This window comes from Hypomesus transpacificus, unplaced genomic scaffold, assembly GCF_021917145.1.
Source record: "Hypomesus transpacificus isolate Combined female unplaced genomic scaffold, fHypTra1 scaffold_204, whole genome shotgun sequence".
NCBI lineage: Eukaryota > Metazoa > Chordata > Actinopteri > Osmeriformes > Osmeridae > Hypomesus > Hypomesus transpacificus.
In genome coordinates, this window is record NW_025813745.1 from 88,172 (window position 1) to 110,000 (window position 21,829).

Here is a 21,829-nt window from a genome sequence, read left to right on the forward strand (position 1 = left end):
CCACCCTCGAATAGAGTTCGATGAGTCGGCTGCCCAGGATCAGTCGTACCCACGTGTGTGTGTGTGCCAGCCCCAGAGTAGCGTCCCAGACTGGGGGAGTGTAGTAGTAGCACGGCCCACCCAGCGGCTGGAACATAGACGAGTGGGGTCTAATCCGATTAGAGCCAGATAACCCAGATTACAGCTCAAGGCTCAGGCCAGGGACAAAGGACAGCTCGCAGACACACTGGTGCCTTATCAAACGCACACAGGTTAGCTTCAGTATGCCATCGGAAGATGTAACTGATTGGGGGAAATATTTCACTTGCGTTACAAATGTCAGACTCCAACAATTCAGAGAGAGGTCCACACAGATAAATACAAAAAGAGAATAAAACAGGACAACGTTTTTCTTCCTTTATTCAAACATATGAAGTCCCGTCTCCGGCGTGTATGCATGACATGCAGGAGTCAAAATGGCCAGGTCACAGGTTCACAAACACACACCGACTCAAACGGATCGACAGGCTGATTCGCAGACCGTCAAAGTCAAAACAGCAGCTTTCAGAAGAGACTGTACTGAAGACACCCTCACATCTCAAGTCTTAAACTGTGGATGAAGAAAAAAAAGAAAAGAAAAGAAGACAACATCTCTGTACAGGTCTTCATTGATAAGGCAACCTAACTGAAGCAAGGCAACCTAACTGAAGCAAGGCAACCTAACTGAAGCAAGGCAACCTAACTGAAGCAAGGCAACCTAACTGAAGCAAGGCAACCTAACTGAAGCAAGGCAACCTAACTGAAGCAAGGCAACCTAACTGAAGCAAGGCAACCTAACTGAAGCAAGGCAACCTAACTGAAGCAAGGCAACCTAACTGAAGCAAGGCAACCTAACTGAAGCAAGGCAACCTAACTGAAGCAAGGCAACCTAACTGAAACAAGGCAACCTAACTGAAGCAAGGCAACCTAACTGAAGCAAGGCAACCTAACTGAAGCAAGGCAACCTAACTGAAGCAAGGCAACCTAACTGAAGCAAGGCAACCTAACTGAAGCAAGGCAACCTAACTGAAGCAAGGCAACCTAACTGAAGCAAGGCAACCTAACTGAAGCAAGGCAACCTAACTGAAGCAAGGCAACCTAACTGAAGCAAGGCAACCTAACTGAAGCAAGGCAACCTAACTGAAGCAAGGCAACCTAACTGAAGCAAACCCCCCATCTTTAACACAGGCAAAAGGCTGAACATCTCAATACATCTCAATGGTCACCCTGTCCCATGGTAGGTCAGACGAGAGCAAAGGGGAAGCTGAGATGTGGTATGGTGCGCCATAAGGTGCCATGGATGGAGGCACCACTATGTTCAAGGTCAAGGACAATTAGGGACTGATTGTGGCTTATTACTCAGAAACTCTCAATTTTTCTAACCTAAAGTGTCTAATACTGGACTGTACACGCTGATCTCAGCAAGCTTTTATTTTAAATGGGTCAGAGCCCAGACTGCTGTGTCTGGGCAGACGTGGGGTAAGCATGATGTTTCAATCCGTTCTTTGGGAATTGACATGGGGAAATAACTTGAACCTTCGCTGTTGGCGTGCCGCTTGTGTGGTGCCAAACTCCAACTCCCAGCATTCCCTGTGGACAGCATTGATACCGAACACAGTCAAACAGCGTTATTCTGCTGTTGTCTCCCATGGTGCAGTCGGACACACAAACCGTTTTCCCAGAACAGTCTTCTGGGTTTCTGGAACAGCAGTCTATGACCTTCACATTCTATAGGCAGAGGACACGGTGATGGAAACAACCGTCAGGAGCTTGATAGCAGCGAGCCTTCCGAGAGTGGAGAGCTCCTCTCGACAAACGAGATCCTAAATCAGCACATCTCTGGCCTGGCTGACCGCTACTCTGCGCAGGGTTTATGTTGAAGCGATGGTTCTCCTGTGGTCGGTGTGTGCAGGCTGCTGTTTCCATGGTAAGGCGGGCCAGGCCTCTCATCCAGACGGGTTCAGCTAGTGGCGCCTTGAGCGGCTCCTGTCTCGGCTGTAACTCCGACTGCGGTGCCTGTGCCCTCTCCTGTTGCCGCGGCTACGGCTGCGCCTGTCTCTGCTCCGAGACCTGCTGCTCCGAGAGCTGTGGCTCCTCCCCCCTCGACTGTGGCTCCTCCCCCCTCGGCTGTGGCTCCTCCCCCCTCGGCTGTGGCTCCTCCTCCTGCTGCTGCTGCTGCTCCGCCTGTCGCGACTGGAGCTCCGGCAGCTCCGGTGCCGCCCGTGACTCCGCCCCCGGCCGGGGCTCCGCCTATGGCGGCTGGAACTGCGCTCGCGGCTGGGGCTCCGCCTACGGCCGTCCCCCCTTCCCCTGGCCGGCCGGCCGTGTGCCTCCGCCCCGTCCCTTTCCCTGCTCTGTCTGCCGGGGCCTCTCCGGTTCTCGTCCCCCCCTCGCCGGCTCTCCCGTCCGCTCCTCTCGTCCCCTCCCGCTCTCCGATCTGCCCCTCTACCCTCCTTCCCCGCTCGCCCGGAGACCTTGGAGCGCTTCGGGGCTTTCGGTCTTTCCCTGCGCTCCGCCGCGGCCCTGCCTCCATTCACCGGCGGCTGGGGCCCACCGTCCTGGCCGAGGGGCCCGAGGAGCGAGGCCTGCTCCGTGGGCAGCGCCAGGCCCCGGGGGTCCCCGGGAGTCTGGGCGTCCTCCCCGGCGTTCTTCTTCAGCAGGTTCCCGAGCAGGCGGCCCCTCAGCTCCTTCTCCTTGCGCTGCAGCTCCAGGGCTCGCCCCTTCTCCGCCTCCACCCGCCGCAGCTCCTCCTCCTGCTTGCGCCGGCAGGCCTCCAGCTGCTGCAGCCGGGCCAGCTCCTCCCTCTGCCGCCTCTGCTCCGCCCGCTCCCTCTGCTCTCGCTCCGCCCTCTCCTTCTCCTGCTCCTGCTGCTTGAGGGCCTGGGGGGGAGAAACAGGACAACGGATTGAAGATGGCTGCGCGGTTAGGGAATCGGGCTATTAATCGGAAGGTTGCCGATTTGATTCCCTGGCCGCGACAAATTATCTGGTGTCCTTGGGCAAGGCACTTCACCCTACTTGCCTCGGGGGGGAATGTCCCTGTACTTACTGTAAGTCGCTCTGGATAAGAGCGTCTGCTAAATGACTAAATGTAAATGTAAGATGGGGGGGAAGTGGAAAATAGGTCTCTCTGTGTGTGTGTGTGTGCACCTTGGCGCGCCCCAGGAGCTCGGCAATGAGGCGGATGGACTCCAGGTTGCGCTGGGCCAGCAGCAGCCTCCGCTCCTCCATGGCGATCTTCATCTGCAGCCGCCTCTGCTCCTCCTCCTGGAGCTTCTTGGCCTTCTTCTGGCTCCGCTTGTCCTCCCGCTCCCGCAGCTTCTGCTCGCGCTTGCGCAGGCGCTCCTCCCGCTTCCTCTCCTTCTCCTCCTCCTCCTGCTCCTTCTGCCTCCTGGGGGGGGAAACCGAACGGAAGAGCTGTCATCGACGACGCCTTCCGCTAAAGCTCGGCTCGAGAACGACGGGCCAGTTCGTACTCCTAGAACCGCATTTGGACCCATTTCTCTCGGATCTGGGAGGGGGGGGGGGGGGGGGGGGGGAATTGGGGAGGGAGGGCTGGCTCACCCGGTCAAGTGCGTGCACCACATAGGCTAAGGCCTTAACCGCGACAGCTGGTTTCGAATCTAACCCGAGCCAGTTCCTGCATGTCCTGTCCCCTCTCTCTCCCTTACGTTTCAGGTTGCTCTTTGCTATTTATGTCCACGTGATGCTGACATATCCTACATTCACACACCTCTGAAAGATCTAAACAACGGAACACTGAGACTTCCAAAGTTTCATATCATAGAGTAAAAAAAATGTGTCATGTATCTATAGCATGCCAAGGTTTTTTGGGCACACAACCTCCGCAGTGTAACTGTGTGATTCCAACAGACTGCTTATCATAAGACCTAATGGGGTTCTTTTGTTTTGTTTTCATCTCTACATGTCCTCACCTCTCGTCCTCCTTGCGTTTCTCCTCCTCCTCCTTCTCCCGTCGCTTCTGCTCCTCCCTCTGTCTCTCCAGCTCCTGCAGCTTCATCCTCTCCTGCTGCCTCCTCTTCAGGGACGTCTCGCTCAGGTGCTTGCTGGTGTCAAAGGTCACCTACCGGAAAACAGGAAGGAGAAAGTCAATCGGTATCGACGCACCATCTACGAGCGGAGACCTGCATCTAAGTTCCTTGACCTTTTTGTTTTTTTTTGTTTTGCGTGAGGTTTTGGAAGTTGCTGAGACGCGGGGTAGGATGCCACCTTCGTTCACCCCAGTCGTGTCACATAACAACCAGAGCAGGGCAACGAGTGAGTGAGGGGGACGGAAGGATTAGGCTACAATTCAAGATGTGGGTTCCAACCCGGAAGTCCCCTTCTCGTGACAAATAGAATCAAATGTATTTGTATAGCCCTTTTTACACGCAAGCATGTCACAGAGGGCTTCGCATACGGTGACACGGTGACACGGTGCGAGTGAACAAACTCGGAAGGGAAACCATCCTGGTCTCTGCAATGATACGACGATCCTGCATCTCCATCTCCCCCTTTTCCTCTCTCCTTCATTTGTGATGAGGGACTTTGTTCCATGGATTAGTGACTCAGCTCACTGGTTGATCCAGGGATCCGAGAAATGATAATACAGGCCTGATTCTCATCAGGCTAAAAGCCCCTTGTTACACAAGTGCTGGATAGAACGGCCCTCTCTCACTGACAAAACCACAGTCTCTCCATCTTAAGCCCTCACCTCTACCCCATATCGTCTCTCCTACCCAATAGTCAGCAGAACAGCATGCCATTCACCGATAAAGTCTAACTAGCTTTTACCTTTAATGAAACTGATGGAAATCCAGTTCAACTAGTAACATATCACTGTTTGAGACTATATTTTTGTGTATCGGTGAAAGATAAGCCTGCTTCTTTGGCACTTCTCACTGAACTTCTGTTGGAACTGTGCGTGTCCCGTTCTTGAGCTGATCTGCTGCACTTCAACAGAAGTCTACGTGTCTGTGACTGTCTGCGTCTGTGTCAAGGCACTCACTTTAATGTTGCAGGCCACAGCTTTGCCATCCTCTCCCTTGAACATGAGCTTCATCCCGCGCAGCGTGTCCATGGCTTTGGCAAAGCCACAGTACTCCTGGTACTGGACGAAGGCTTCGAAGTTCAGGTGGCCCCCGAAAGAGAAGGTGTTGAAGTTCTTATCCAGCATTTCCTCCCGGTAGGGGTCCAGCATGGGGATGTCTACGTTTCGGATGGGTCCGAAGCACTCAAAGACGGCCTGCAACACGGCCTCGACGGGCCGGTCGGGGAGGCCGTCCTTCTGGATGAACCAGCGGCAGGGGAGGCCCTCCAGGTGGATGGTGTCAGGCCTCTCCCCGGGCATTCTCTCGTTCATGTCCTTTGCGTCACGGAAGAACGAGTCCCAGTCGTGACGGGTGGGGAAGTCCATCTTGTTTTCCAAGGCGCGCACCTGTGGAGACCACAGAATGAGAATGGTTACAACCCGTTTGTTGGAGCACATTCATTCACAGGGCCAAAACCATTCTGCTCTTATAATAGTCTCTAGCTGCCCCCCCCCCCCCCCGCCCCGATCCCTGTTCATGCCACACCTTCAATATGTCTGTGAAGCCGCTGAGTTTGATAGTCTTTCCATCCAGGCGTCCCAGCAGGCTCTTGACCACGCCCTTGTTCTCCACCTCTCCATCAAAGCGGATGAAGTCCATGGTGCTTTTGGAAATCCGCAGAGCTGAGAACTGCTCTGGAGCCACCATCGCTTTGACTCTCTCCATGACCTCCCAGTTGGAGATGCTCTTTCCAGGCAACTTGAGCTGAGGTAAGGCCACGCTGACAGTCATCTTGGCAATGGGCTTAAGGTACAGGCTGTACTCCTCGCATAGACACACAGCCTCTGAGGTATCATGGACGATAGTGGTCATCATGCCAGCTTGCTGGCTGAAAGGATGGAGCTGAACAGAAAAGGTGGAGACACAGTTGGTTAGTGTTCATGCTAAACAGCAGAATAAAATGCAGAGCACTACCTAGTAGACTTAAAGAAAGTTAGTGGGGGGGGGGGAGTAGATTACTGATCGGCTAGCTCAACGAACTTCAACAAAAAGAAGTTAGAGTAGGTTGCAGAATTGTACTTCATAATGTAGATACACAATAAAGATACATTGTGAAATGTTATTTTTCCTCTTTATATAATTAGTGTAGGGGGAGCCCTTTCGTCCGTTCGACCACCTTAACTAGCTAGTTAGGCTAGTTGGCTACCTAGTTATAAGCTACGTAACGAGGTGGTCTTGGGGAAAAAGTCAAATTAGGACTAATTGTTTAGCTAGCTAATGTTAACTAAGCTAGCCTGCAGCAAGCTAACAACATTTATGTTAAGACAAATCACATCCCCCAAAATGTTCTAGCTCATTACTTATTGCGCTACTGTAGACTTGTTTTCACTTGACTTGTTATTTCAAGTTAGGCTAATTAGCTAATAGCACCCAACAACTCACGGAAGCAGCTAGAGCTAGCTATCAGGCTACTAGCTTGGCTGTTTTGAGTGGATGATGAATTATACAGCTGGCAACAAAAAATAAACCAACCTTATTCGCCACCTGCTAGCTTATTGTTTATAGCTAAATATTGTTAGCTATTTGCATTGATCAAATTCAAAAGATGAGCACACAACTTCGACAATCAGGGCACACACTTCACAGAGCCGACAGCCAACCGTTGGACACTTCCTAGTTTGGTGAACTTTCACCTTGTGACGCAGCCAGCATCTCACCACACTGGCAGTGCAGTGAAAACGCAATCCCACTATCCTTGCCGCCACCTTGCGGCAGTCAACTGTGCTTGCATAATGCGATTGCACGAATTGAGAGTTGTAATACTAATTGACCAAATAAATTCAAAGCCACATTTTTAAGTTATCATGGCTTTTGAGGCCAGGCGACATTCATTAACTGACTGGCACCGTTGGATCTCCATGATACATGGTTGATTAAATTTGTAATTAATTAAAGGGCAGTTTAAAACGTTTTAACAATTTCTCTTTGTAATGGACTATATGGCATATCACCATTTCTGCTCATTTTCCCTGTGTATGTGAACAAGGAGAGAGAGAGTGGGTGAAAGAGACCAGAGACTCTGAAAGAGACTCTCTTTCTCTCTCTCTGCAATGGTAGGCCTACCCCCAGGCAGAAAAGTTGGCACAGTTTCCCTGAAAAGATGCAGAGGAATTTACATAATAGGCATTATTCCCCTCACTGTGTATGTAGGTCAGAGCAGCTATGGAGCCTCTCCTCCACTGAGTTCTGTCACACAGTCAGCCACAAAGCTCTACTCCAGCCTAGGGGCAATCAGGGGGTTCATAACACTGAACCACTGTGCCCCTGGGTCTCTTTGATGGGGTCCTCAATCTAGAGCAGACAGTTTGGAAAAGTAAAATGTCTGAGAGGACAGGAGTGGCTGTAGAGAGCCTGTATCTCTGACTACAGGCAGTCCTGTGTCTCGCCCCGGTGATCACAGAACAGGTGCAGAGCGAGAGTTCACTTGGATCTGAACAGGTGGAGAGCAGCTCTTCACTGACTGCTTGTAGATACAGAATTATTCAATGGACACCCCCATCCTAAGTAATATGATGTTACAGAGTTGTCACAGGACATTAATAATTTAACAGCAAGAGATGAACAGACAACAAGCTTCACTTTTTTTTCATAGAGTCCGGAATGTTCTGAACTGACCCAAATAGTTAAAATGTATATAAGTGGGAGACAACAAACCTGTACTGAGATTTAAGGAACATACCATTATAATGATTTAAGCTTAAACAGACTGTACACACACACAAATAATTTACATACATTTTTTATTCCCGAACATGAAAATGTGATGGTGAAACACAGACAAAAGGACACAAGAAGTAAGGGAACTACATTTGACTGGCAGTGGCTCAGCATCAAAGGGTTTTTCTCATTATTACACATAATCTTCACAGTATTTGACTTTTGAGGAAAATTGCATGACAAATACAGTTTGACACAGACTTACAAACAGAAAGGTACACAGATAGACAAGCAGTGCACGGCATACAGGCATTTAATATCTCATTTCATACAAAAGAACCAAATGGGTGCATCTACAAATATAAATGAAAGTAGCCTCTAGCATGAACTGTTTAATTAAATGTTTAAAGTGGGGAACTACAGCCAAACCCCTCTGGCTCAGTGATAATGGTAACAGTCATTTATAGTGATCAAAACCCCCAAAAGTATATGGTGCAACATAATAGCATGCAGTGTTGTGCAGCATAAAAACATTCAACCTCTACAGCAAATAGTTAGCCCCTAGAGACGGGAGACAAAAGGATTTGAACAAATTCTTGTTTACAAAGCAGCATCTTTAGGGAGAGTTTGAGGTTTGAGCAGAAGAACACGAGGTACTCTAGTCATTAGGACCATCATAGGACGTTTGCCTCCAGCTACACAAAGGAAACACTAGTTGGAAGGTTCAGACTACAAACAGGCTGTCATTTATCAAATGTCTTGATCTAGCTTCATCTGTCATGTAGGCACAATAACACAGCCACAGACTAACTGCCTCTACACAGCAGCGCAACCCAACCTCAACCCCAAACTACTGCACATCTCTTCTACTTCCCTCTCCCTGGACAACCACTACATGAAACCATGGTAGATGTCAAAAGAACAAATACAGGTACAATGCTTCAGGTCTTGAAGTCTAGTCAGCTGTTGGCCACCTGCCATGTCATAATCTCAGCAATGTTTTGCTACTTTCAAAGTGTCAAATGCAGTTAAATAAACGTAAAGTACCCTATAACTCAGTGGTTAAATATTATTGTCATTTTAAATTAATGAATACATCAACCAGTAGCACCTTCAAACGGAAGCAAATAGAAATCTAGAAAATGTTATATAAATAATCATTGTACACTGCAAAATAGAAAACATAATTCCTTTGAATAGTGTGGACCTAAGTATGTTATTTTCTCACCTTCCTCTTCCATTTAAATATGTCTTGCTTAGCATAGTTTAGCTTTCTCCATGTTATTTTAGTATAGAAACAACCAATAACAAAACTTGAATATATCATGAGAGTTCATCCAAATAGGTTGGACAGAGGTCTGGGTTTGAGGGGGCTGGTGGGGGAATTGTCCCCCCCATTAACTTCCCCTGCCTCCCTAAAGGAAGTACTGTGGATGATCTGGGTCCGGGAACGTCCACGGTGCAGCCGAGCATTGATCCTGCTAAGAGAAGACTTCCTGTGCATGCCCTTGCTCTTCCCCGTCCCACTCCCTTCTCCTGTCCCTTCGGTGGGCATGTTCAGAAGCCTCAGAGGGTTCAGGTTGGACTGAAGGACTCTTGGGAATCGCCATCGACCCGTTCCACTGTCTGTGTTTTCTGGGTCCGAGTACCCTCCAGGGGACACCGCGCTCCCTTCCGGTAGGTCCGCAGCCACAGCAGAGGGCAGGTACTGGCTGGCCTTCCTCCCGCTGTAATCCCTGGCTTCGGTGTCTGCCTCCCAGTCTGACATCAGAATACGCACCACCTGTCAATCACAACAGACAGAAACACTAAAGCACGTAGTCCTAACCTGGATGAGAGGAGGAGAGGAACATTCGAGATGGGGCAGGGTTGACAGTAGGTAGAAAGCAGGCCGGGAATCAGGTGGCAGACGCCGAACAAAGAAGAGGCACAACATCAATCAAGGCATGAGTCTCGACGGAAAACAGAGGTCAGGGCATGGCGGTTATATCAGCCTACCTGTGTGTGCCCATGCATGGCTGCCAGGTGAAGGGGTGTGTAGCCCGCGCTTGAGCGAGCGTTCACGCCCGCCGGTACCGAGTTTTCCTTGGCAAACGCCAGCAGCTGAGCCAGCAGCTCTTGTTTGCCTTGCTTGGCTGCCCAGTGCAGACAGGTAAAGCCTGTCACAAAGTCTCTCTTGGAGATGAGGCTGGGCTCCAGGGACAGCAGAGGCTGCAGGCTGTCCCACAGGCCGTCTGAGGAGCACAGCATCCACTCATGCTCCAGAGGGTCCAGGGCCACTGAGGCGCAGTCTGCGTCGTCAGCCGAGGAGAGGAGCGAGGTGGAGTCGCCGTCACTTCTCACCGAGTCCCTGAGCCGCGAGCCGCGGTGAATTAGAGACCGGCGCACCTGGGGAAACACAGAGAACCCATGAGGGTGAAACAAGCTGTGTGCTCGGAGAAGAGCAGCCCAGCTTTGATCTATCGTGTATATTCGACCTACAACAGGTCAGGTCTGTGAATGGTCTTGACAGTGTCATGGCTCCACTGCTGTTTCACCGTTTGAAACGGTCCGTTTCCTACCTGTGGAGAACTGCTCATCATCAGCTCAATGAAGTTCCTGCGGCTGCCTTTGGGAGTGCTCCCATCTCCAGACACGCAGCCAGAGTCCAGCCCCTCCCAGACACTGTCCTCTGAGAGTCCACTGGTCAGCAGGGCTCTCTGCGAGCCACGGGACACCCTCCGACCCCCTCGCACCTGGCCATGTAGTCCACCTAAGCTGGCGGAATCATGCTCCAAACCGATAGCTGGGGCTGACTCTCTCCTCCTCCTGTCTCTCAGCTTTACCTCCCCTGAGGGATAGTCCACCGCCGTTTCCTTCGGGGACACGGCTGGTTCCTCCTCAATGCACGGGTGATTGTTGCCGTAGACAGGGGAAGCATTATCTAGTGCTTTATATTTGATGTCGGAGTTGCCATTCGAATCAGATTTCGCAGTTGCCACGGTTTGTTTGTGCATAGTGTTTATGTTGTTGGTTCCCACCTCGGCGTGTTCCGTCTCGGTTTGCAGTCCCTGCTCTGACAGCGAACTCTCCTCTGTACCGACACCGTTGCCATTGCACTCTTTATCATGGCCATTCGTAACCGCGCGCATCAGTGATCCATTGCACTCTTTTTTCAAGCTGACAAATTTAACTCCATCCACCAATTTCACAACAGCAACATTGTCCACGAACCGGAGCAGAGTGTCTTTGTCAAACGTTTTCTTTGAATCGGCATCCTTGAAAATGGCTTCAAAGTGATCAATCAGGTCTATTTGTCTGACCCTCCCTCCTCTCTCCGTTAAAAACTCAAACACAGCTTGCTCGGTGAATTCGGTCGCCATCATGACCCTGGACACTTGTCGACACCACAACATGCGCAATTGCTGTTTTTAAAACCACTCTTTACGTGTAGCATCCTCTCATTCGTCGAAAGGTGACAGCTCTTTGAGGTAGGCCGATGACAGCATCTTTGCATTCGTAATCTCTACTCTCATCCTAGTACAGGAGAGACAAGCGTTTACAGACAGGGGTCGCAGTAGCAACAAAACAGCAAGAGCCACGCCCCCTTACGAACGCTCGACTGAAACTGCTTTGCCTTAACCACCATTATGGTTCTAGATCGACCCAACATGGGAGTTGGCCAATACCAACGACTTAAATGAGGGGTGACCCAGTCCATAAACATTCTAAATGTAAATATGCACACGCCGAAAACACATATATAACTAATTTTGTTGTTTAAAATACACAATATTGCGTTAAAATACTATTTTATTTCTGATATTGCATTCCCTTTGTCATGAAATTCAGAGGCATAAACGAGTCCCCTGCTTGATATTTGCGCTCTGCGGTTAATCTGTAATGCAGGAATCTGACTGCCATCAAGTCAACTCAACTGTACTGCCGCAATTTCTGATAAACTCATTAAGAGTTGACGTTTATCATTGAATTATGGCTTCCTCTGATGTTGCACGACAGCTGGTTAGTAGACTTTTTGTTAATTTCTACATAGCTAGCTAGAGGGACTGTGACTATTGTAAATTATGCAGTGATTTTTCTTGACTCGTGTTTTGAGAAAGTAGTCTTCCTGACATAGAAAGCCGAGCCAGGGAGTGTCCTTCCAGTTTAACGTTAATGCTAGCTGGCCAAAGTAACTAATTTACTAATTAGCTAGCCATCTAAGAATAAATGAAAATGACTCAATTTACCCGATTTGACAATTACACATTTATTTGCGGCTTTTCCATAGTCCCGATATTGTTTTGCTAGCTACTTGTAGCAGTAGCAAGACTTGCTAGGGCAAAACGATACTACTAGTGACTTCAGTAGTCGATTGGCGCTACATAATGCATAATAACTATTTAAACTACATGCCCTACATATACTACATGACTCTCTGAAGTCATTTGAGTTTGATACCATCTCAATTTCAAACAGCAAAATGACAACATTATGTTGTCAAGTCTGTTGGCATGACTTGTGTATCCACTTAGCTAGCCTTAGCTAGCCAGCCAGCTAGAAAAGGTGTGAGTATATTTGAGTCCCCTTTGCTATCCAAGCTAAACCACTCTGACCCGCAATATGGTGTTCCTATTATACCAGATCAGAGAGGGGAAAATTAGAAGAAACCGATAGGAACTATACTAAAGGGAGAGAAAGAGTATATACGAGAGAGCCAAGAAGCCGGGAGATGAGGACTGAGATGGTTCAAGGAGGTTGGAATGCCCAGTTTGTGACCCTCAATTTCACTTCCTCGACGTGTAGGTGTGTAGCTATCATTTTCAGGATGGATGTAAATTGAACCCTCTATCTATATTGTTGCTGCCAGGACACGGGTGCACGCCCCCTCAATCTGTCAGGCCATGTCGGCTTTGACAGCCTGCCAGACCAACTGGTCAACAAGTCCACCTGCCAAGGCTTCTGCTTCAACATCCTCTGCATTGGTAACTAACTGACCATCTATCAGCATCCCTCCGGCACCTTCCTACACTCACTACATTCACATTGTGGATAGAAATCGAATTTCATACATGTGACATGATTTGAGTGTTGTATTCTCAGAGATCAAGACTGAGAGGCATGTGGGTTAAACAAAGCATATTTGACTCTAACTGGAGTTCCAACTGCATGATACTGCGTTTGGTGCAGCCTCCATACAGAGTTGTAGGAATGGGATCGGCGTGACCCCAATGTTATGCCCCTGTAGGTGAGACGGGCATCGGCAAGTCGACGCTGATGGACACTCTGTTCAACACCAACTTTGAGAACTTTGAGTCGTCCCACTTTGAGCCCCAGGTGAAGCTGCGGGCTCAGACGTACGACCTGCAGGAGAGCAACGTCCGGCTGCGGCTCACCGTGGTCAACACCGTGGGCTTCGGTGACCAGATGAACAAACAGGAGAGGTGGGTGCGGCTGGATGAGTGCGGAGGTCACGGCTCGCGTGCGCCCGTGTCTTTTTTCACTCCGAGGCGGCTACTAAATAGCCGTTTTCGGCGAGTACGTGGATGGTCTCATTTCTATTTGTTTACGCTCTCATACCCTCTCCTTCCAAGTTACCAGCCTGTGGTGGACTACATCGACCGGCAGTTTGAGACGTACCTGCAGGAGGAGCTGAAGATCAAGCGTTCTCTGCATAACTACCATGACTCGCGTGTCCACGCCTGTCTCTACTTCATCTCCCCATCAGGCCACTCCCTCAAGTCCCTGGATCTGGTGACCATGAAGAAGCTTGACAGCAAGGTGCCCCCAGTGTCACTTTTTGGTCTTATTTCGATGCGTGTTTTGTATGTGTTCGTAGGCCCAAGGTGTCAGATTGCATGTGGGTGTGCGACACAGTGGCACAGAGGCCACAGCTGGGTGTTTATCCGGAACTTTACTCAGTTCCAGGACATGGCAGATTAAACTCCAGATGTCATTATGATACTCCAGATGAGTTATTTATAGCTCTGGTATTTGCTTTGTAGGATTATGCAGGGCTTGTTTGTGTTCGAATGAGTGTGTAATGTTGTTTTTTTTTGTCCTATCTGACTATCAAGTGTTGTTTTTATTCATGTGATATTCGGTTTGTTTTGATGTCTGCCTCCTGCTCTCAGCCTGACAGGGAGCATGGGAAAACTGCAGGCCACCACAAAGTTGGATGTGTGTGTGTGTGTGTGTGGTACAGAGCTCTCAGGAACCCTCTAATTTACATGTAAATAGAGACTGCTGCTGAATGCTCAGTGGAATGCTGTGAGTCTCTCCCGGTCTAGCTGTCCTTTGTGCTATAGAGACAGAGAGATGGAGTACGTTCCAAAACAAACAGGGCTGAGAGAAAGAGGACAGTAGTCTCTCTCTGGCACTGGAGTGATACCCCGGATTGGTGTGTAGCTGTAATGGGTGTGCGTGCGTGTGTGTGTGTGTTTGTGCTCCGGCCCGTACGCTTGCGTAGACAAGAGGTCTCATGCCTAGTGAAGGTCTCTCACACGCTCCCTTTCTCTCTCTCCATCGCTCTCTCTCCCTCTCCCCCCCTTTCTCCCCCTCCCTTTCTCTCTGCAACACAACACAAACACAACAGCCAGCCCGGCACATAAAGGAATGTCGACTAAGCCTATGGCATCCTCAGCATTTTACAGCAGTAGGCAATGGCAGGCCTACCCTGATCATGTTTTTGCAACGAGTCGGAAGGATACGAGCTGTGATTGTGATTGCACGCCTAAACCCGGACAGTGACACACAAGTTCCACCTCAGTGTGAAGTCAGACCCACGCACAGCCCAGGGTTTGAGCTGAGCTCTCTCCACTGTTCCCCTCCAGGTGAACATCATCCCGGTGATAGCCAAGGCAGACACCATCAGCAAGAGCGAGCTCCACAAGTTCAAGATCAAGATCATGAGCGAGCTGGTCAGCAACGGCGTCCAGATCTACCAGTTCCCCCTCGACGACGAGACCGTCGCTAAGGTCAACACCACCATGAACGTGAGTGAGACGCACGCACACGCGCACGAGTATGAACGTGCAGAAGGACACGCGAGCAAGCTCGATCTGGTGTTGATCGAGTGGGACATCGGGGAGGTTTTCTTTGCCGGTTGTCAGTGGGGGTCATGTGCTTTGGTGCAGGGTCATTTGCCGTTTGCTGTGGTGGGGAGCACAGAGGAGGTGTCCGTGGGGAACAAGATGGTCAAGGCTCGGCAGTATCCATGGGGCGTTGTGCAAGGTAAAGTATCTGTGTGTGTGTGTGTGTACGTGTGTGGGAGCTCAAGACGCAAGGGTATGGGATTCATACGTTGTCATCAATGCACCGCTTCGGCGCTCTTGTGATCCCGTGGGTGTGCGTCACCGCTCTCGTGTGCCCGTGTGTGTGTGCGCTTCGTAGTGGAGAACGAGAGCCACTGTGACTTTGTGAAGCTGAGGGAGATGCTGATCTGTGTGAACATGGAGGACCTGAGGGAGCAGACACACACGCGCCACTACGAGCTCTACCGCCGCTGCAAGCTGGAGGAGATGGGCTTTAAGGACACCGGCCCCGAGTGCAAACCCGTCAGGTAGGCCTGTCTGGTTGGTTTGTTTGTTTGTTTGTTTTTGACCCAAGGGGGATATTGTTTGTTTGTGACTGGAAGGGCGTTTGTGCAATTTGTGCCATTTCTTTTACCTAGTCATGAAACCACTGCTGTGTGTGTGTGTGTGTGTGTGTGTGTGTGTGTGTGTGTGTGTGTGTGTGTGTGTGTGTGTGCGTGCGTGCGTGCGTGTGCGGGTGTGTGTGTTCAGTCTCCAGCAGACATATGAGGCCAAGCGCCAGGAGTTCCTGGGGGATCTCCAGAGAAGAGAGGAGGAGATGAGGCAGATGTTTGTGCTGCGAGTCAAAGAGAAAGAGGCCGAGCTCAAAGACGCCGAGCGAGAGGTGCGCATACCAACGAGCTCCTCCAAGAATGCGCCCCGGAATAAATATGCCCATGTCACAACGCTCACTGAGTCTCTCTGCTGCCCCCTGCTGTTTGTGTTTGTGTGTATTTTAGCTCCAGGGCAGGTTTGAGCAGCTGAAGCGATTGCACGCGGAGGAGAAGGGCGTGTTGGAGGAGAAAAGGCGCTCCCTGGAGGAGGACCTGAGCTCCTTCAGCAAGAGGCGCGCCGCAGCCCAGCTGCTGCAGGCTCAGAGCCTCAACACCAACGGCAAGAAGGACAAGGACCGCAAAAAGTACGACGCGCTCCGGTCCTCGGCTCCCCGCCGGGACCTCAACCAATCAGACGCCTCTTTGGGGACGCGAGACCACCGCCATCGTAACCTCTTTTTCTCTTGCTTCCCCAGCTCTGGGTTCATGTGAGCGCCTCTCGTGTGCCGTCCAGCGAGACGAAGCTACATCCAACAACCAATGGCATTCGACCCTTTCCCCCTCCTCTGACCTAATTGGCCAGTTCCCTACACTAATCAGGAAGATGCCCAATGCCAAGAAACAGACACTTGACCAAAGTTTTGTTTGCTTTATGGTGTCTAATTCTTCTAATTCCCTCTTCCTGTGGAGTTTATACCTCTCCTCAGTGTTATTTTATATATTTATCTCACCATTATTTTGTATATTTACCTGTGTCGTTTGATATGTATGCCTCCATGTATTCCTCTGCCACTAAAAGACACCAGCAACCATGTCTTAGTTTGACCTTCTCACACTCCTCTCCCCCTCTTACATCTCACACTAGTATTTTTCATACAACCAGCACTAGTAAGAAATAAGCCATAAACCATGTCTAGATCTCTAACCCACAGCCCTTGGTTATACCAGAATGATCTGGAAGGATGAGAGCTATATAGTAGCACCCTGTCTGGACGTCCTAGACCGGGGGGACGACGGGGGGACGACATACTTCAATGTATTTGCTATGTTGTTTACATCTCTCCTGTCTTCTCAGATCTACTGAGTTCCCCTTGTCTGGAAGGGTGTTTGTGTATGTTTGGAATGTGTATAGTCGCTGTCCTTGTCTCCGTGTATTCATGGTGGCCATTGAGATCAGAAGACATTGATTTAGCTTCCAAGTATACAGACGTCCTCTGTGGGGAATCCAAATGCGGTCCGGAACGCTCGCGTTCTAAGTGTATGCTGTATGTGCCTTATGTGTGATGTTAACTTGGTGCTCACCACGGACCCCGTTACACTACCAGTTTACACCCTGCGAAACACGTGCTCGATCATGGGGCTTTTTGTACTCTCACAACAATGTATTTACACAAACAGTGTTATTTGTAAAACAACTTTTTAATACCTTGAATTAAAACATTCTTCTTTCCGATGGCCTCCTTCATGTATCCTCCTTTTACGAAGCATTTCGTGAAATATATCAAGTTTGACGCTCGTCTGTGGAGAGGATTTACTCACCACCAGAGGGTGCCACATCACTGCGTTTTGATTTGATCCGGGGTGAGAGGTGCTGCAGCCTTGCATCTAATAATACTACACACGCCCTTTGGGAGCGACCTACGGGGTCATGTCATCCAATGCACCTGAAATCAGCTTGCCATCCATGTCGAGCTGGTTCCTTCTCCGGGACACGGGACCTCTATTCCCTGACGCACCTCAGCATGCACAGCTTTCAACTGCAGCCTGACGGAGGCGTTCCAGAAATGAGCCCCCTTGGGACTTGTTATTCATCCATCTTCCTAATTATCGAGACTGCTCTGAGGACTTAGTTCCGTCCTAGCGTGTTTGGTTGCTATCTGCAGTGTTGTTGCTGAAGGCCCTCTGCCCTTCATCTGACACCCCTGTCTCTGTCACTCTGTGGCCCCGTGCCAGAAAGATCTGGAATGCTGCCAGGCTGCTGTTTCAGAATCCCGGTCAATACCTGCAGTGTCTTAGGCGACTGGAGATGCATGTAGGCCTAGTACACATAGGGAGGACTGAGGCCTGCGGAGAGGGACTTCAAACCAGGCCAAACGTATCCCCTTGTGTGTCGATGTGGGCTGCAGTGTGTTTGTGTGTGTGTCGGAAGGGCACAGGAATCTAGGTTAGAGAGTGACTTTAACTTTGCTTGGGATAGTCGTGCTTCTCATGCACACAGATCGTCTTGGCTATTTCAAGTGCAGTTAACGTCCCCGTTGTTGGATTCAATGGGAGGGAGACTACTCGTTGACATAGCAGCACTGTGTCCCAAGAAAACCTTCACACCTCCAGACTGCTGTCAGTCTGGTGATTGTCACACGTAAACACGCGCGCGCACACCCACAGCATCTCGAAACGAAATAACCGGACTTGTGACAAGCTCCCGCCACATACTCTAAATGCAAATGGAGGTGATTATTCCTGACAGACAGACAAGGCAGGAATGCTCTCCTGTGATTCGTCCTGGGTGACAGCGACGGCAGGCAGAGAGATGAGCTTGTCATTTAGGCACGGGGAGGACACTCCTAAATTACCAATTACACACCTTGTTCACCCTGACGGGGGGATGGCACACGAGACAAGGAGATGAAGGTCTGCCTGTGTATGGTGTGTGTGGGAGTGAGAGAGCGAGACAGAGAGAGAGGGAGACAGAGAGAGACAGAGAGAGAGAGGGAGACAGAGAGAGACAGAGAGAGAGAGGGTGCACCATTTAGATTCTCCCCCTCACTGTTCAAAGTGAATCTCCTCTCCCTGCCTGTTGGTGTGGTAAATGTGATGTACTTACCCTTGAAGTGGGGCAATTTGGGCCAAGCTGTTTCAACAACCGACAATCAAGTTTCCTTCGGACCGTGCGGCGAAGGGGAGCCAGAGTCGTAGGCAGAGACGAGCGACGTTTGTTTTAAAACAAAGGCATTTATTGCAAAAATGCACTTAACATGAAAAACCAACCAACCACGGGTCATCAGTACAAGACGATGCTTCATGATCACATGGTAGAGTGCTGGCCTCCGCAGCGCTGGGCATGACTCGGCACCAACGGCCTATAAATATTCTGCACAATATATATATTCATATACTTTCTTTTTTTGTTGTTGCAGTAGCCTAATGTAACCCCCCCTCCCCCCCCCCCCCCCAACCACCCCAGAGCTAGGTATGAGAGCATGTGCTGAACCTGGCCCTTTCTAAAGTCTCCTTGGAGGTAAAGACACAAGTCATCTGTCAGGTCAGGTGTCACACATAAAACATTCCCCCCGATAAAACCTATAGAGAAATGCCAGAATCGAGACGGCCACCGGTTTTGTAATCTTACTTCCTGTCTGAGTGGTGGGTCCAACAGGAAGTGCTGTTACCCCAACGAGGAGGACTTGTGCATTAGTTCCACAGAGACGCCGACCGCCTGCGAACCGACTGGAATAGCATATTTGACTTGGATGTTTAGTACAGCTGAGCTGTGCTTCATTGACTGTTAGTAGAGCTTTGACTGTGCAGGAAAAGTGCTGGTTCTCATACAGACATTTCAAAGACACAACGTTTGAATCACAACACAAATCCAACCCGTTTCGAGATTCTGAAGAGGAGAGGACGGGGGCTGGAACCAGACATTTCTTACAAACGAGAGGCCTGTCAAACACTGAGGGGTTTAAATTGGAAAAAGTGTGAGTGTGTGTCATGGGGTAAAAGGGACTCGAGTCCTAGCCTGTGGCCCAAAGGCTCATGGGAAGCTCCTAATCTCAGTCTAAATCTCAGAGCCTTTCATTTCATCTCATCGGCCCAGACGGGTGGGATTACCTCCACTCCCATGCCTGCTGCGGCACCAATCAGACAGCTGCAGGCTGTGCCTCTCCTCATGTCCCCTCAGGACCCTGTAGGAACATGGCCGGGGCTGTAGATCCACCCTAGGTGTGGCTGTGAGCTCTCTCTCTCTCTCTCTCTCTCTCTCTCTCTCTCTCTCTCTCTCTCTCTCTCTCTCTCCCTCTCTCCCCTCTCTCTCTCTCTCTCTCTCTCTCTCTCTCTCTCCCCTCTCTCTCTCTCCCCTCTCTCTTTCTCCCCTCCCTCACTCTCCCCTCTCTCTCTCTCTCTCTCTCTCTCTCTCTCTCTCTCTCTCCCCTCTCTCTCTCTCTCCCCTCCCTCCCTCTCTCTCCCCTCCCTCTCACTCCCCTCTCTCTCCCCTCCCTCTCACTCCCCTCTCTCTCTCTCTCTCTCTCTCTCTCTCTCTCTCTCTCTCTCTCTATCTCCCCTCCTCTCTCTCTCTCTCTCTCTCTCTCTCTCTCTGTCTGTTGTGGGGAACACGTCTGAGTGAAAACCCTCCTGTGTTCGCATGCCGCTTGTGCTTCTGTTCTGCTCCGTTTTGCTCAGCTGTGCATTCTCTGTGCTTTCTGTTTCCCATGTGCTCTTACTTGGGGTCCGTCGCTGTGTGCCTGTGTCTTCTCGTGAGCTTTCCGGGCCGGTGATAAAGAACTGGGACTTGGGCCCCACTTCTTCAAGCTTACCTCTGTGTGTGCTAAACCAACGAGAGCCTGTCGAGTCTGTGTTCCAAAGTGTATGAGGTTCATCCCCAGTATTGAGCTGCCACTGAGCTGGCATTTTTTTTGAGCTGGAGATTTGTTTGTCTCTCATTTTCTCTCTGTTACTCACTCTCTCTCGCGCGCGCGCACACACACATTCTTGTATTGTCACACACACACACATTCATTTCTTTAAACACTATGCTGGTTTCCCACTTGTGTGGAGATAGGGGAGGTTTGCCAGAAAAGTCATTATGTGCTTTTAGCACCAGCTGCTCAAACACGTACACACATACACACACACACCCACACACACACACACATACACACAGACACGCACGCCGGCACGCGCACACACACACTGAAGGTGGCTGAAGCACTAAGTTTCAAGGTGTTTTTTTTCCCCCGGGACATAGGATTAAAGCTCAGCCTATGACCCACACGTCAGACGTAGAAATTCACAAAGTAACACACCAAAGCAGTACAAAAATACTCATCAAGGTAGAGATCGGGAGCGCCGATAGAGATTGGCAGTAGTGATGGTAGTGTTTCTGTCCTTCTGCGCTCCAAGAGGTGTGCCCTTCAGTAGCGGATGATGTCCACATCAAAAGTCCATCATGATGGATGCCTGTTTAAGGACCCCTCCCATAGCTGTCCTGGGAGTGCCTGACTATAAAAGCTGCCTGGCTCCTGTGAGGCTGGTTGGAGCCAGGCTGGCTATGTGTGGACGTGTGAGGTGTGACAGTGTGTGTTAACATGTGAATGCCTGTCTTATGAGTTTTTTGTTGTTGTTGTGCTTACAATGTGTTCATATGTATGTGTGTGTGTATGTGTGTGTGCGCGTGTGTGTGTAATTGTGTTCAGAAGCCTTCCACAAAGCTGCCAGGGAAGAGGCCCGTGCGTCCGGTCCTCTGCAGGGTGCCTTTGTACCAGCCGTCCTCCCTCTTCTTATGGACAAACACCACGTCCCCCTCCCTGAGCTCGATCTCAGCCTCACTCTGGGGGGGGTAGGGGACCACCACGCGGTACCTGCAGGGACACAGGGCAGGAATAGGGTTGGCGTCCCACACTGACACACACACACACGCCACCTTCTCCCGCAATCCCTCCTAGGATACCTCTTTTCACAGAGTTTAAATTGGGACCGAGGCGAGTTAGCCTGAGAAAATTATAACTTCAAAACACCCCAAATGACCACCCTTGAACCCAGAAAGGCCGTTTGGTTTTCCCCCCATATCTTAAAGCTGCAATCTCTGTCATCAGATACCAAAACACAGTGCGGCGGAGGATTCTGTGGGTATGATTAACAGGGAGCTGTAGCCCAGAGACAGCTGGACAGACGTGGGGTGATACGAACGGCTCTAAAGCTCACCATCACTCAGGAGCTCTCTCTCTCTCTTTCTCTCTCTCTCGTAGGTAAACGTTTCACAGACGCACACAGATTTATACGGTTTCTGGAGAGATCGGGTTGGTCGGAGGGTGTGGATAAGCATTCGCCTCTCTCTCTCTCTCTCTCTCTCTCTCTCTCTCTCTCTCTCTCTCTCTCTCTCTCTCTCTCTCTCTCTCTCTCTCTCCCTCTCTCTTTGTGTGTGTATTGATTTCCTGAAGGCACATAGATTTTGTGTGTAATTACATGGACCATGCTTTGGGCTCTCTTGTCCAGTGTCAGTTATGTGTGTGTGTGTGTAAGAGAGT

General features: G+C 50.2%; 4 protein-coding genes across 4 annotated transcripts in view; 1 reads left to right on the forward strand and 3 right to left on the reverse strand.

Annotated features, from left to right (window-relative positions):
- Nucleotides 1-382: 382 nt before the first annotated feature.
- Nucleotides 383-6,741, reverse strand: akap17a (A kinase (PRKA) anchor protein 17A). Its single transcript, XM_047013830.1, has 6 exons — nt 6,581-6,741; nt 5,594-5,950; nt 5,026-5,454; nt 3,953-4,101; nt 3,168-3,408; nt 383-2,897 (listed from the first exon to the last, which is right to left on the reverse strand). The coding sequence occupies exons 2-6, from the start codon at nt 5,921-5,923 to the stop codon at nt 1,983-1,985; spliced, it is 2,064 nt and encodes a 687-aa protein (XP_046869786.1). The 5' UTR covers nt 5,924-5,950; nt 6,581-6,741; the 3' UTR covers nt 383-1,982.
- Nucleotides 6,742-8,131: 1,390 nt separating this feature from the next.
- sowahca (sosondowah ankyrin repeat domain family Ca) lies at nt 8,132-11,160 on the reverse strand. The gene is made up of 3 exons (XM_047013811.1): nt 10,327-11,160; nt 9,764-10,153; nt 8,132-9,548 (listed from the first exon to the last, which is right to left on the reverse strand). Exons 1-3 carry the CDS (start codon nt 11,158-11,160, stop codon nt 9,099-9,101), a joined length of 1,674 nt encoding a protein of 557 aa, XP_046869767.1. The 3' UTR covers nt 8,132-9,098.
- A 481-nt stretch (nt 11,161-11,641) lies between these two features.
- On the forward strand, nt 11,642-17,040 carry sept10 (septin 10). The gene is made up of 10 exons (XM_047013833.1): nt 11,642-11,767; nt 12,615-12,729; nt 12,993-13,188; nt 13,339-13,525; nt 14,578-14,739; nt 14,881-14,977; nt 15,137-15,305; nt 15,529-15,661; nt 15,777-15,955; nt 16,067-17,040. The coding sequence occupies exons 1-10, from the start codon at nt 11,738-11,740 to the stop codon at nt 16,080-16,082; spliced, it is 1,284 nt and encodes a 427-aa protein (XP_046869789.1). The 5' UTR covers nt 11,642-11,737; the 3' UTR covers nt 16,083-17,040.
- A 2,827-nt stretch (nt 17,041-19,867) lies between these two features.
- Nucleotides 19,868-21,829, reverse strand: part of LOC124462221 (E3 ubiquitin-protein ligase SH3RF3-like) — a 2,785-nt gene continuing 823 nt past the window's right edge. The window contains exon 2 of the mRNA XM_047013839.1: nt 19,868-21,163. Within this exon, the coding sequence (XP_046869795.1) occupies nt 20,995-21,163 (169 nt within the window). The 3' untranslated portion in view covers nt 19,868-20,994. The remainder of the gene's footprint in view (nt 21,164-21,829) is intronic.